Raw genomic sequence first — 14,979 nt, 5'->3', positions numbered from 1 at the left:
TCAAGAGGATTGGAGATCTACAAGCCCTTTCGTTTTCCACTTCGTGTTTGCATTTTTGCCCATGGCATGGTAAAGGCTTTTTTCTCACCCTAGGCTGGGCTATATTCCTAAGGTCCTCACTAACGTGGCCAGATCTGTAGTGCTGCAGGCCTTCTGTCCTCCGCCCAGACCAGGAGAAATTAAAAGTGCTTTGCCTGATTAGGGCGCTTGATGCTTACATTCACAGAGCTGCCATGTGGTGTAAATCTGATCAACTCTTTGAATGCTTTGGGTCGCCCAGAAAGGCGTACCCAGCATCAAAGCAGAGAATGAGTAAGTGAGTTGTCGAGGTTATCTCTCTTGCTTATGAATTGGCCGGTCAGCTTTCTCCCTTGGCTGTCCGGGCCCATTCTACTAGGAGTGTGGCGGCTTTTTAAGCCTTGCTCTCTGGGGCCTCTCTTCATGACGTATGTGCTGCAGTGGGCTGGTCCTCTCCACACACATTCGTCAGGTTCTATGACCTTGACCTGGGCACCACCCCTGGCTTCCAGGTGCTTCAGTCTTAGTTGTACTCCATATATTATTCACACTAGACAAGCACTGGTCAGTATGGCATAGTAGGTATTAACATTCCCATAGTATTGTAACTTACAACGCAACGCCAGTTCCCTTGAAAGGGAATGCCTCGGTTACGACTGTAACATCGGTTCCCTGAAGAGGGAACGAGATGCTGCATTGCTCCGCCATAACTTACTTCATGACTTACTTCAGCCTATCAGAAGCTGACATTGTTTGATTCAGGGGTGCTTTAATACCTTCCTGTGACGTCACCCCCCATGAAGTTCCGCCACACCATTGGACTGATTTCACACGTGCTTCAAGACGCAATCACGCAGACATTCCCATAGTGTCATAACTTATGACACAGCGTATCGTTCCCTCTTCAGGGAACCAAGCTTACCGTCATAAGTCGTTTTTATGACTTACCATATTCTTTCACTTCAAAATCACGTGAGATCATCCTGTCACCAATAAAAGCCTTCAGTTTGTACATGCCTTGACAGGCCTCTGGGTTTAATTCATAAGAACGCTGCAAAATCCACCTTGTTGAAGAAACATTTGTCCATTGGCCAATCCGGTTACCTTTACTGTCCTGTTTAATAGCAAAGACACAGTGCAGATATGTTGTGACAGTCAGCTACACATATCGTGAATATCAATGAAGAAATATATAATTACCCTACTGAAAATACAATAATTGCAAATATAACAAAATTTCTAGTTTTAATCAGATTTAAAAGGTGTGTTTGTTATGACTGCACAGAAGGTTTTGTGTTCTTACCTCAAGAACCACTGTACTATACTGTGAAAGAGCAAATAGTATTTTAAGATTAAAAGTAAAAAATGAGTTTATTTATTAAACGTGTATTCAACAATGCAAGAGAAAATAAAGATGCCAGATAAACACATCAGACCTGCTGATCAAGGGGTGCAAAGTTTGTATCCATTGTAACAACTCTGAAGTTCACTGTAAAATAGAAATGTGTATTAAAAAACTTCACTTTTGATGTCTTCAGCTCTTATGTAAGGGACAATTGCTTACAGTCATATTTCTCTCCTGTAAATTACCAAACTGTGTGTGAACCGTATTAAGTGTCAAATACAGGGCTGACAACTGTATTCTGCTGCTGGGTGAATGTGCCTTTTGAGCCAAATTCAACTAGCTGTCACAGCTGCCTGTTTTAGCCATAATGTTACAAAAATGTCTGACAATTTGCTCCAGCTGACCAGTTAGAATCAAGTAGGCCTATCCCAGACAGCTATGAGGTTTATTACATGTAACGATTTATATCAGGGGTGTCAAACTCCTGGAGGGCTTCAGAGTTTAGTCCAAACCCTGTTGATTTCAAATAACCCTGAAGGACCTGATCAGGTACATTTAATAATTAGGGTTAAAGCTAAACTCTGCAGGGCTGTGGGCTCTCCAAGAACACCCCTAATCTATTGTATCCATAGATTTCATATAAAATAAAGTCACACAGATACTGATATCAATATCGATATCATATTTGTAATTACAGTATTTAGGCTGCACATGTTTGAAAGTGAGGGGATTGTTCAAATGCACACTAGATGACCATTCTCGTGTTTCCAAAGCTGTTAGAATTCAACGCTACTCATCCTTAAAGGGTTAGTTCACCCAAAAATGAAAATTATGTCATTAATGACTCACCCTCATTTCATTCCAAGCCCGTAAGACCTCCGTTCATCTTCGGAACACAGTTTAAGATATTTTAGATTTAGCCCGAGAGCTTTCTGTCCCTCCATTGAAAATGTATGTACGGTATACTGTCCATGTCCAAAAAGGCAATAAAGACATCATCAAAGTAGTCCATGTGACATCAGTGGTTAAGTTAGAAGTTTTTGAAGCATTGAAAATACATTTTGGTCCAAAAATAACAAAAACTACGACTTTATTCAGCATTGTATTCTCTCCCGGGTCTGTTGTCAATCCACATTCACGACGCTGCTGACGTAAGACGCTGCTGACGTGTTATCTGGTGGCGATTAGGACATCCGCGACATGCACACTTATGCACCATTTAAAAAAATATAGCAATACCAAAATACAAACAATGTAGAATAGCTTGAATACAGCGTGCGTCTCCCTCAGACTGTAAACGACGCTCGGGCGCACCAGATAACACGTCAGCAGCGTCACTGCGGAGTCGTGAACGTGGATTGACAACAGACCCGGGAGAGAATACAATGCTGAATAAAGTCGTAGTTTTTGTTATTTCTGGACCAAAATGTATTTTCGATGCTTCAAAAACTTCTAACTTAACCACTGATGTCACATGGACTACTTTGATGATGTCTTTATTGCCTTTCTGGACATTGACAGTATACCGTACATACATTTTCAATGGAGGGACAGAAAGCTCTCGGACTAAATCTAAAATATCTTAAACTGTGTGCTCCGAAGATGAACGGAGGTCTTACGGGCTTGGAACGACATGAGGGTGAGTCATTAATGACATAATTTTCATTTTTGGGTGAACTAACCCTTTAATATCTGCTTTTCTCATCTTTTCATTTGCTCCTCTTTTTGTTTGTAAATCCATTGAACTGTATACTTTATACTCTTTTACCATCTGCTGGTTTGTGCAACATTTGTAATGTTTGACCTATGCTCGTTGCCTGATCATAGTGTGCTTTACTTATATGTGCTACATCAGCTGTGATCAGGGTTTAGATGTCAGTGACACCAGCATTATTTACTGAGCTTTAGCCTTTGAGACATTCACAGCTCACCTGTCTGTCCTGGAGTATAGATGGGTTTATCAGTCTGGATAAAAGTCACAGGATTGTAAGGCTTGAACATGACTTTTTTCTCTTCAGTCATCCTGAAAGTCTCTCCCTGAAGTTCAACCTTCATTTTCTGCACTGATTCTGCCTTGACCAGAGGAGCCTGATGAGAAATAATTTCCTGTATTCACAACCTGCCACAAAAACTAGATGCATTATGATGAAACATATTTGATAATATTCATTATGTGCATGTTTTGATGGCAAACCTTGAAGTTAAAGCAGCGATGAAACTCTTCCTCAGCTTTCTCCTGCAGCAGTAATGTGCTCTGGACACCATGAACCAGATGAATGTTCATGACAAGGCTTTCATTGGGCTTGAGAAGACTTGCACACAGTTTGGCCTCAGATCCCGACTTAATCACTGCAGGAAACGTCACCATGAAATATCTGTCCAGAGAAAATAATCATACAATATTGGTTAGATGTAATGAGAAAAATAAAACATAAACTGGGAGGGAAAATCAATACAGTTAATTTACTATTGATCAATTGAAAAAATGAATATGAAAAGTGTGAATAAAAGAACAAACTGTGTATTAAGTCTGGTGACTAAATTCTTTATATTTGTACGTTTATTCAGAGAATTGCTCTTAAAAATACACTGCCATAAAAAAAATCTGTCACTGTCATTAATTTAAGTTGTCTCTTAACCTTCTTGCTGCATTAAGACATTTTTGGTCATTTTCAGTTTAAAGGGACACTAGGTAACTTTTTAACCTTAACTGAACAGCTTCGGAGTCAGTGGAATGTTTATATTACTTATTTCGGGTTGAATGGAGGTGGTTTCGCACCCCCCTGGTGCCCGAGAGCGGAAAAAACTCACTTGCAACTTTGGGCCGGCGGGTCGGCGTCAGGAAGTATCGCGTGATATCAGGTCTCGCGATGTAACGAATTGCTTGCCGGCACTGCACACGTACACGCCCCCATTCAAGCACCGGCTAGCTATAAGCGAAGGGCAATGATAGATTGAGTTATGGCTGAGCCTGTAAAAAAAGAAGCAGAAAGCTAGGAAATCTTTGTCGGAGGACTAACGAAAGAGGAAACGGGAGACTGACCGAGCAAGAAGTCAGACTCGAGTAAATATCGGATCAGCTTTTTCAGAATGGCGAGAACTGAGAGAAACAGAAGCCTGCAAAACGGATGCTGACCTGGCTGCTGTTGCAAGTATCTTTGGAATAAATTGTGTTTAATATTTACACATTATTATATTGACCTCAGGATGTTTGCTATTGTCTGTGAAGGTTTTTATTATGATCGCTGTCTGTTACGGGCTTACTAGTAAGTTACGCTAGATACTATAACTTTGATGTTAGCATTGTCATAGCAAACACGTTTGATTTCTGTAGTTGTTTGGCCGTTCCTCTGTCGGTTTTAATTGTGTAACTTACACTTTTATTTTATGTCACTAAGTCAACGCGTCTGATAGTAGGCAATAAACATGTTGCACATATCATGATCGAGCTAGAAAAAACGTTCTGATGTTTTCTTAGACAAGCAAAGGTACGTTAAACCGTCATTCTACCAGATGAACTTATAGACCTTGCTAATATAACTTTAAACAAATATTAGCCTCCGATATATATATTTTTTATGCTCATGCCCACTCTCCCAAAAACAAACAAACACGAAAGCAGTAGTTCGCCTCGTTCATATCGTTCGTTCCCGGTAAAAATACTAGTATGCATGACAACACAATAAAAAAAAAAAAAAATCGCCATCAGTTGGAAAGAAAATATTGCTTTACTTCCCTCGGTAGACATAACTGGTTTTGAAATAGCCGGTTCCTCTGCTCAGCTGGGTTGACAGCTGATCAGCTGGGTTGCTCGTGGCGAGGGGGGAGGGACAACAGTTCGTTTTTACGACAGAGTGTTTGAAAGCATTTACTACCAGACACTAGGGGGAGCTTCGTAGAGAAAAAACACTCAGACTTGCCTGGTGTCCCTTTAATTTCTTTGACCATTTCGGCTGTTTTAATGCAAATGGACTTTTTGGATACATTTTTAAATTTTGATCCCATGTTGCATAATATGTATAACACACACTGTGTAGATCAAATAGGAACATATAGCACCATAATGACCAAAAATGGCCCATTGAAAACCATTAAAACGTTGTTTAAAGTCGGGGCCGTCATTAATACATGAATCATGACTTTTATACAATCAATACATGAATGTTGAAACATCCTTTCATTTTGAAGCAAAAGCATTATATTTGCATTATATAGTGTATTCCACCAGATGATGTCACTACATAGGTATTCCCTATGGGGGGTAATGAACGTTATTTTCCTAGTTTCCACTAGGGGCACTATTGCCTGTGTTATGAAGCATTTTAATGGCTCAATGATCTAAAATTATCTTTCTGAGTATGTGTGTATGTCTGAGAGCAATGTGTGTCTGCGTTGACAAAAGTGTGTGTGTGTGTGTGTGTGTGTGTGTGTGTAGGGCCTAAATATAATACATGGTGTTTAGGCGAGTAACAAAAATCATAATATCCTGAAGGTCATATTTTACCCTTTCTGTCTCTCTATCTCTCTCTCTCTCTCTCTCTCTCTCTCTCTCTGTGTGTGTGTCGGTGGTGTAGGATGTGTGTGTAGGCGTGTATGTGTGTGTGTGCATTTAGCAAGAAAAAGAGCTTGTCACTGCATTGTTTTCTTTCGGTTTGATTCATGCGTATTTTACGCACAGGCATGAACCTTTGACACAGCTTTGTTTTTTTTAGCAGTCTATGTTTCAAAGTTAATTGATCATTTCTCACCTACGCAGAGGCACAAACACAGCCATGCAGTCAGTCCTTAGACAATAATAACACCTTGCATCTTGCGGCAACACAAAGATGTAGCTGCGAGGGATCCTAAACAAAGTCTGCCTTTGTTTTGGATTAGAATAGTTGAGAAATCAGTGTTTATACAAGTGCAGTTGATGCAAAAGTTATAAAGCTGTGCACCTCTTTGGTGCGGCCATTTCACACTCGACAAGATGAAGAAAACCTACACGACCACTGAAGCAGTGGACTGCGTTACTGAACCAAGGGAATAATAATATACCTGGATAAGGTATGTGCTATTAGCAACAGTAACTCACACATTTATTTATATACATATCTTTATGTGGTTTTCTAAAATATAGGCATATTTAGTACTAAGTTTATCATGCATTTTTTTCTCTTGTATTTTTTTTTTCTCTTATAACTTGGGCCAAAAAATAGATACATGTTATTCATTTTTCCTTGATCTTTTTTTTATTTTGCAGGTTGTTGGCGCATACAGCTGCAAGAGGAAGACAAGTCGTGGCCAATGGCGCTCTTCTACAATCTAATAGACGTCTCTGCTTTCAACGCCTTTGTCCTGTGGTTGGCTGTTGACCCTTCCTGGAACCAGGAGAAAACCTTCAAAAGGAAGTGGTGGAGCTTCCTGGAGGAGCTGGGGAGGATGCTGGTGTATCCCCAGATGGAGAGGAGAGAGCGCCTCCCCGCACACCAGCCATGGTGCAATCACAGCGGAGAGCAGAAAATTCAGAGGAAAGTGGGGCTGCAGACACCCATGACAAGAGGAGGAGGAGGTGCAGTTTCTGCACTAACAAAAAAAGAAAAATCTCCACCACCTGCTCGAAATGTGCCATTTACATCTGTAAAGCATGCATTGCAATTCTGCAGCTCCTGCAAATGAGCTGAACAATGACCCCATTTTGTTTTGAAGTTTTTGATATGTTTATAGAACTTAGAAAAATAAAAATTCATGTTCATGGTGATCTTGTAGTTTTGCTTTCTTTCTAGAGCAAATTTTGATGTGTAGGGAGACAGGCACAGGTTATAGTCACCTTGTAGAAAATGTTTGCAATACTGCATATGTTTGCAGTATATCAATTATATGAAAAATGGTACCAACTGGTGGAAAACAGTAGTAAATATTTTACCCCAAGGCTTGGTAATGACAGGGTATTTGAATAGAAATTATGCTTTTATTATGGCAGTAGGTTCAAAAATGGATATTTTAATGGGTTTAAATAGGATCAAATTTGTCCTTAACGCGGCGCTGTGTGTGATTTTTTTTTTTTAAAAATCTGACATAGCACAAAAAATTAAAATTCACCAAAAATAATGTTGCCGCTATTTTTTGACATATTCAAGACTGTGATAATCCAAAGCCAAGGTTTTTACTTTGCATTTAGTATATGGAAAATAATTACATTTTTGTGTTTTTTCTTCTTATACAAATTGATGGTATCATCACCAAAACTGGAATTTAAAGGGTTAAAATCCTGAAATTAAATAAATATTTGGTAGTTATGATGAGGACTGATGCTGGTTAAAATATTTAACTCAGTAAAAGTGGAAAATAATAATAATATATAATATTTTAGGCAGTGTTTAATATGTGACCATTTTTGGTCCTTAACGCGCTAAGTGTGATTTTTTTTTTTTTTTTTCAATCTGACATAAATCAATGTTGCTGCTAATCATGGACATATACCAGGCTGTGATAATTCCCTCCCAAGAAATCCACCTAGCATGTAGTACACAATTGTTTAAAAAAATATATTTTTATGTTTTTTTCCATCGATAAAAACAGTGGCATCATGTAAACAAATGGCATTTAAGGGGTTACATTTCTGAAAATTAAATAAATATTTGGTAGTTATTTTCAGGACTGATGTTGGTTAAAATATTTAACTCAGTGAAAGTGGAAAAAAATTATAATATATAACAGTTTTATGGCAGTGTTTAGAGTGGACATTTTTGTCCCTTAATGCACTCATGTCCTAAAATATATAATAAGGCATAAAGGTTAAACAGTAAACCTCTACTGTGCAACACAGATCAGTTAAATAAATACAGGAGAAATCAAGACATTTCTTACACACTGACTATTGGTATACTAATAATTTTAACCTTAGCAAAAACTTTTAAAAACTTACGGCCCTGATGTTTGTCCATTGACACAGATCAGGAGGAAAGAGAGCAGAAGGAGCCCTTTCCAACAGCAGCCAATATTCAGAGCCATGATGACGAGCGATCATCCACGGCATGAGATGAACTGGACCGTCTCTTTTAAAGGGACTCTCATGCTAAAGCAGGTCCTTCAAAACATGTGTATTGATCATCTGATTAATGATTCAACCATATTCAACTAGCATGCAGTAAAATAGTCAAGTTTTTATTTATTTATATATGTAGCAAAATTCACTTCTGGGGAATAATTAAAGGAGCCGTATGTAAGATTGTGGCCAAAACTGGTACTGCAATCACTTTCAAATTACTGTAGAGCGGTGTATCCCCTCCCCCTCCCCCCTGACTCGAGGTTGCCAGATAGGCTGCAGGATCCAGCAGGAACGTAGGCTGATACGTAGCTGTGGTAACTAGAGCAGAGCTGGCAACCCCGATGCTGAAACACTACTGACTTCGTGATTGGTAGATAGGTGGAGGGTGAGGCTTCAGGCCAAAACACAACATGACAACATCAACATCAGTTGAGGGCTGCAACTTCACTTTTTAAATGACAATATCCTGGCCGGACTACTGTTGTCAGTGATATAAGTGTATGAAATGAACATGATTTCTTAATGTCTAGTGACATATCAGGGCCATTTTATGATTAATTGAAATACATTTCTTACATACAGCTCCTTTAACTCAAATGAAAGGGATATTCATGAGTTTATGAATGTGATTTGCTTATCGTCTACATAGATTAAATTACCCAAAGAGGGAATATTTGATCAATTGTCAGGGTAATTTTACCAGAATTAATTTCAGTTATCTAAACAATCTGTTCGTCCCGCGAACTGGATGTAAGACTTCTTTATCAAAACTCAATAAAACTCACCCTGTTTATAAACTTAAAAAGGAAGATTAAAATGTCTGGCCATGGAAATTAATCTTTCTTTTGTTTATACAATTTAGGTTACTGTAAAGCTTCGTAGCTTAGATCATACATTTTCAGGGACTTCGAGTTGGTAAGCAATAAAGAAGATTCAGTTCAAGAAGATTACGGGGTTTAATAAAAACAAACTAAGGAATACATAATTACACACGGAATAAATGTATGTACAGATTACAACCGGTAAAACATTACAAGACAACGAAGAACGGATGGAGGGTGAGAGAGAGAGAGAGAGAGAGAGAGAGAGAGAGAGAGAGAGAGAGAGAGATATTACAAAGACACCATAAACTATAATCTTGCAAGTCAGTAATACAGAGATACAGGATTGTTCTTCATTACAAGCATATCAAGTTTGATTTACACACAATAAACGTTATAGCTATTCCAATATGACAGGTGAAGACATCTAAAGACTAAAAGAGGTACATTTAATACATTTAAAGGTAATTTTATCTAAAGTGTCCATGGACATCTAAAATGCACGTGTGTTGGTGGGTGTGTGTGTGTGTTTGTGTGGAATGTCACGCCGCGCTGGCTCCCCCCTCCCGGGGGAAGAGGGTGTTTGTTCTCCTTTGAGGCTTATGCGCGTGTGTCTCTGGACTCGCTCCCAGGGTGCCATAAACGTCATTGCTGTATCAACTCTATTACTGTTACATATAGCATTTTTTACAATACAGTTTGTTTCAAAGCAGCTTTACAGTGATAACAGGAAAATAATGCAACAATGTTTGTTTCGGCTGTACAGCAGTTTTAGAAGAAAATAGCGCCACAGTCCAGTTTAAGTAAGTTCGGTGATGGTTCATTTTTGTTGTAAAAAAGTTATTAATTTAGGTAATTTATCCGATGGCAAACCGATGGACGAGTCTGGGTTTGGCGGTTGCCAGGAGAACGGTACTCGACTGAATACATTGTTTCAAGTCTAAAGTTTGGAGGAGGGGGGATTATGGTGTGGGGTTGTTTTTCAGGGGTTGGGATTGACCCCTTAGTTCCAGTGAAAGGAACTCTTAATGCTTCAGCATACCAAGACATTTTGGACAATTTCATGCTCCCAACTTTGTGGGAACAGTTTGGGAATGGTCCCCTTCCGGTTCCTGACTGCGCACCAGTGCACAAAGCAAGGTCCATAAAGACATGGATGAGCGAGTTTAGTGTGGAGGAACATGACTGGCCTGCACAGAGTCCTGACCTCATCCCGATAGAACACCTTTGGGATGAGTTAGAGCGGAGACTGAGAGCCAGGCCTTCTCGTCCAACATCAGTGCCTGACCTCACAAATGCGCTTCTAGAAGAATGGTCAAAAATTCCCATAAACACACTCCTAAACCTTGTGGAAAGCCTTCCCAGAAGAGTTGAAGCTGCAAAGGGAGGGCCAACTCCATATTAAGAATGGGATATCATTAAAGTTCATGTGCATGTAAAGGCAAACGTCCCAAAACGTTTGGCAATAAAGTGTATCTTCTGCACAAACTACACACAGAAAAAAACAGGAAACTGACTTGTTTCCTGAAACCAATCAACACTGAAATCAAGAGTCAAGAATCCCCTACACCCACTCAGTGAGAGTGAGAGAGTTATATTTGCAAATCCCTCGACCCCTTCCTAATATGGTGTCTGAAAAGATTTTATCATTAAAATAAGTCAAGTAAATATTTTTGATGAGCAATTAAACAATACATATATTTACTTGAGATCCTACACCATGATGAAGATTTGCCATCTTGTTTTCTGCCTGTTGTTTGTAACATTGTAGACTTCCCGATATATTATTGTGAGTTCTTTTGGTTTTTAGGAATATTAGTATGTCTCGTACTCGGCTGTGATGGGATGAGTGAAGTTTCTGACTTCTCAATGACTTTGGTTAAAGTGATTTATTATTGATATTTGTTTGTTTTTCAAAAATGTGGTTGTTGGTCGATCCAGTTCAATTAATAATGACAATTAATGAGGATGTTACCCGCATCAGGGCTGGGAAGCCTGAATGGGTGAGGTGAATTAACCACTTCTGCCGGCTCTGTAGAATGATAAATGAAACGCTGTGAGACAAGAGTACTGGCTGTAAGCTCCGGCAAAGTTTAATTAACTCTCTCGTTTTTCTTAGCTCTCAATGTATTCACAACATTAACATATGTAACTTTACAGAACAACAATTACTTGTTTCTCTGTAACACAACACATTCCATTACAGAAAATAACTTTTCAATAAAGGCTTTTCCAAAATTACTTTTGTCTATACTTGACTTGTTCTTAGGGCTGCTCGATTATGGCAAAAACCATAATCACGATTATTTTGGTCAATATTGAAATCACAATTATTTAACACGATTATGGGTGGGTGATAAGATCAAAGTCTTGTGAGTAATTTTAAATGTCAGTGAAATTTCACAATTATTAATACTTAAGCAAAAACTAATACTAGGTTAATGTAAGAAAAAGACTCCTCAAAACAGTTAGCCTACAAAAGACAATTAAACTGTCAGCAATAAAATAAGAACAAAGAAACTAATTACAAATAAAACTAACAAAAAATACAACAGAACAAAAATACAAATTAAACAAACAGTGCTTTAGGTTTTTCAGTAAGATAGTGGTATTCAGATTAATAGCCTACAGCAGAAATTGAATCATGTAATCAAATATAAAATAGCACTGCTGTATACATTAAATATAGACTAATCCTTATTTAAAACAACAAAAGTTATTCATTCAAGAGCAGTGAGGGCTTTTATCTTTGTGTTTTAATGTTGGCTGCTGTCAATTTAAGAGCTGCACAGATTCAATTTACTGTTATGCACGCATTTCAAACACGCTTTCTTAAATGTTTACATTCACTTAACACATGACCGACTGTGTTTACGAGGATACATTCCAAAACGGCATTTCGACATATTTGTGTGTAGGCTATTTGACCGTTTAGGCGCTCTGAAGCCCACAGTGTAGCCTACTTCGCTTAAGTATATTTGAGGCCACCTAGGGAACTCTTTCGCGCCTTAATGCGCTTTTAATAACACTGTTTAATATCAAGCACGTCCCGCAGTTTAGCAACAGTAGGCTGTATTTTACATCACTCACTTATTCGGCTTATTTTGGATGTTAAGTTTGGCTAAGTGAGGAGCGAAAGCGCACCGATGTGAAGGTAGGAAAGTGCACTGGATGGAATGCGGAAGCTGCACAATAATCGTTTTATCTCGATTATCTTGTTTTCATAATCGTTGTAAGACGAAATCGAAATTGAAATCAAAATACGATTAATCGCACAGCCCTACTTGTTCTGCAACACATTATAATCAATCACAATACATTAACCTGCTACTGTTTTCACATGTTTTCACATCATCATTAACAGTAATTCCATTTTAACACTGTCACATAAATGAATCTCGCATTTGGCTTCACACTAACCTCATGTTTTACATGCAAGCCGCCATTTTGGCTCCAGTTCACACATACATGCACTGCCGTTTTTGGACTGCGGTCAAGCCAGCCGCCACCCCGAAGTGTACTGTCAAACTAGCCGCCGCTATATTTCGCTGTTCGCGCATAAACTAGCTACTACGGTAAGACCGTCAGACCATCATATGGATTGAAAACAATTTATCTTCCGGCGAATAGGCTATTTCACATTAATTTATTCTGTCTGTCTGTCTATCTATCTATCTATCTATCTATCTATCTATCTATCTATCTATCTATCTAATTATCTATCTATTTATAACTATCTCTCTATCTATCTCTATAATTATCTATTTATCTATCTATCTATCGATCTATTTATAACTATCTCTCTATCTCTATAATTATCTATTTATAACTATCTATCTATCTATCTATCTATTTATAACTATCTATCTATCTCTCTATCTATCTTCATAATTATCTATCTATCTCTATAATTATCTATCTATTTATAATTATCTATTTATAACTATCTATATATATAATTATCTATTTATAACTATCTCTCTATCTATCTCTATAATTATCTATTTATAACTAACTATCTATCTATCTATCTATCTATTTATAACTATCTATCTATATCTCTATTTATCTCTATAATTATCTATCTATCTATCTATCTATCTATCTATCTAATTATCTATCTATTTATAATTATCTATCTATCTCTATAATTATCTATCTATTTATAACTATCTATCTCTATAATTATCTATTTATATCTATCTATCTATCTATTTATAACTATCTATCTATCTCTCTATGTCTATAATTAGGGGTGTAACGATACACAAAACTGACGGTTCGGTACGTCCCACGGTTTTGACGTCTCGGTTCGGTTCGGTTCATTTAGGTGGAGTGGGGGTTTAGAAAGCTAAAATTGCTTTTTTTTTCTTTTTTTTTAAACAGTGCTTTAATTAACAAATTGTGTCCTTGTCTTTACATTAATTAAATTAGCCTACAAGTAAACGTTTCGCAAGCATACATTTTTTAAACATACATTAAATAATCAAGATGTCATTAACAGGTTAAGTAAAATATAATATATAGGCTAAAATAGTGCATTTATTTAGAGAAAGAGTTCATTTCCTTAGCAAACCAACAAGCTGAGGACACTGAATGACTTGCCTGAGGTAAATAAAGCTATGTGAAAAACTAAGCATTTTATTGACGTATTTCCGCTGTTGAAACACTGACTGAGCGATTACACGAGTTATGATGCCTTTCAGTAAGTATACTGTATTTTTCAACATACCTTCAGGTGTCCATTCATGTTTATTCTGTAACTGAGGAAGAGAATCGCGTTTACTCGCGCTCCGCGCTGCCGCTTTAAATGAGGAGCCTAGTAGCCTACGGTGATCTGTCACGCCACATCAAAGAGCGCCAAAATGACATTTAATTTTTTAATTTCGTGATCAAATAGACAGAATTTGAAAGATTATACCTTGCTTATTATCTAATGTAACAAAACACTAAGCTTATTGCGATTAAATGTGGTTAATGGTGGTTAGGCAACGCTGTATTCGTTGTGTAGCCTACACATAAGACATGAGGTCCAATGAGCCGGGACAGCAGGGGGCGGGGCGGGCGTGTTCGGTACGCCATGAGAGTATCGCGATTTGTATCGTGGGTGGTGTATCACGGTTTTTCGGTTCGGTTCGAATATCGTTACACCCCTATCTATAATTATCTATCCATCTATCTATCTCTATAATTATCTATTTATAATTATCTATCTATCTATCTCTATAATTATCTATTTCTATCTATCTATCTATCTATTTCTATAATTATCTATCTATTTATAATAACCACTATAATTTTGGTTCATTCACACTGCCAGTGATTTTCCGCAATCAGAGAGTGCGTTCACACACAACCCGCAAAATCACCCACTAAAATCACTACGACACGGCATTATTACGGCATTATTACGGCTTTTGTTCACACAGTGCGCGTTCCGGGACTGAACACGGCAATGTTACTAGGTCCCCAACCCGGCATCGATCCCGGCATCAATCCCGGGTCGTGTTTGCGTTCACACAGAAGGCACTCTGGCAATTTGCCAGCAATTTCCCGGGTTCAAAGTGCTGTGTGAAAGGGGCTATAGATAGATAGAAAGAATAAATTAATGTGAAATAGCCTTCGCCGGAAGATGAATTGTTTTCAATCCAGGGGCACGTTCAAGTTCAAAACAGTGCGCAACGTTTTGCTACGGTTTCCGGGTTTAACGTCATGTTTCCTGGAAACGGCGTGCACCGGTGTGCAACAGGGTTTGAGATCATAGA

At 38.1% G+C, this 14,979-nt stretch overlaps 1 protein-coding gene across 1 annotated transcript in view; it reads right to left on the bottom strand.

The window, feature by feature from the left end:
- The window catches only part of LOC311296621 (alpha-2-macroglobulin-like), a 34,025-nt gene that overhangs the window by 16,099 nt on the left and 2,947 nt on the right, over positions 1–14,979 (bottom strand). The window contains exons 2-7 of the mRNA XM_084418466.1: positions 8,271–8,432; positions 3,558–3,738; positions 3,295–3,451; positions 1,455–1,507; positions 1,322–1,342; positions 967–1,132 (exon numbers count right to left, since the gene is read on the bottom strand). Of these exons, the coding sequence (XP_084274592.1) occupies positions 967–1,132; positions 1,322–1,342; positions 1,455–1,507; positions 3,295–3,451; positions 3,558–3,738; positions 8,271–8,356 (664 nt within the window). The 5' untranslated portion in view covers positions 8,357–8,432. The remainder of the gene's footprint in view (positions 1–966; positions 1,133–1,321; positions 1,343–1,454; positions 1,508–3,294; positions 3,452–3,557; positions 3,739–8,270; positions 8,433–14,979) is intronic.

The sequence above is a fragment of the Rutilus rutilus genome, assembly GCF_951802725.1.
Source record: "Rutilus rutilus genome assembly, chromosome: 9".
Lineage (NCBI taxonomy): Eukaryota > Metazoa > Chordata > Actinopteri > Cypriniformes > Leuciscidae > Rutilus > Rutilus rutilus.
Note: the sequence above shows the minus strand (reverse complement) of the source record. Positions and strands in the feature narration are given on the sequence as shown.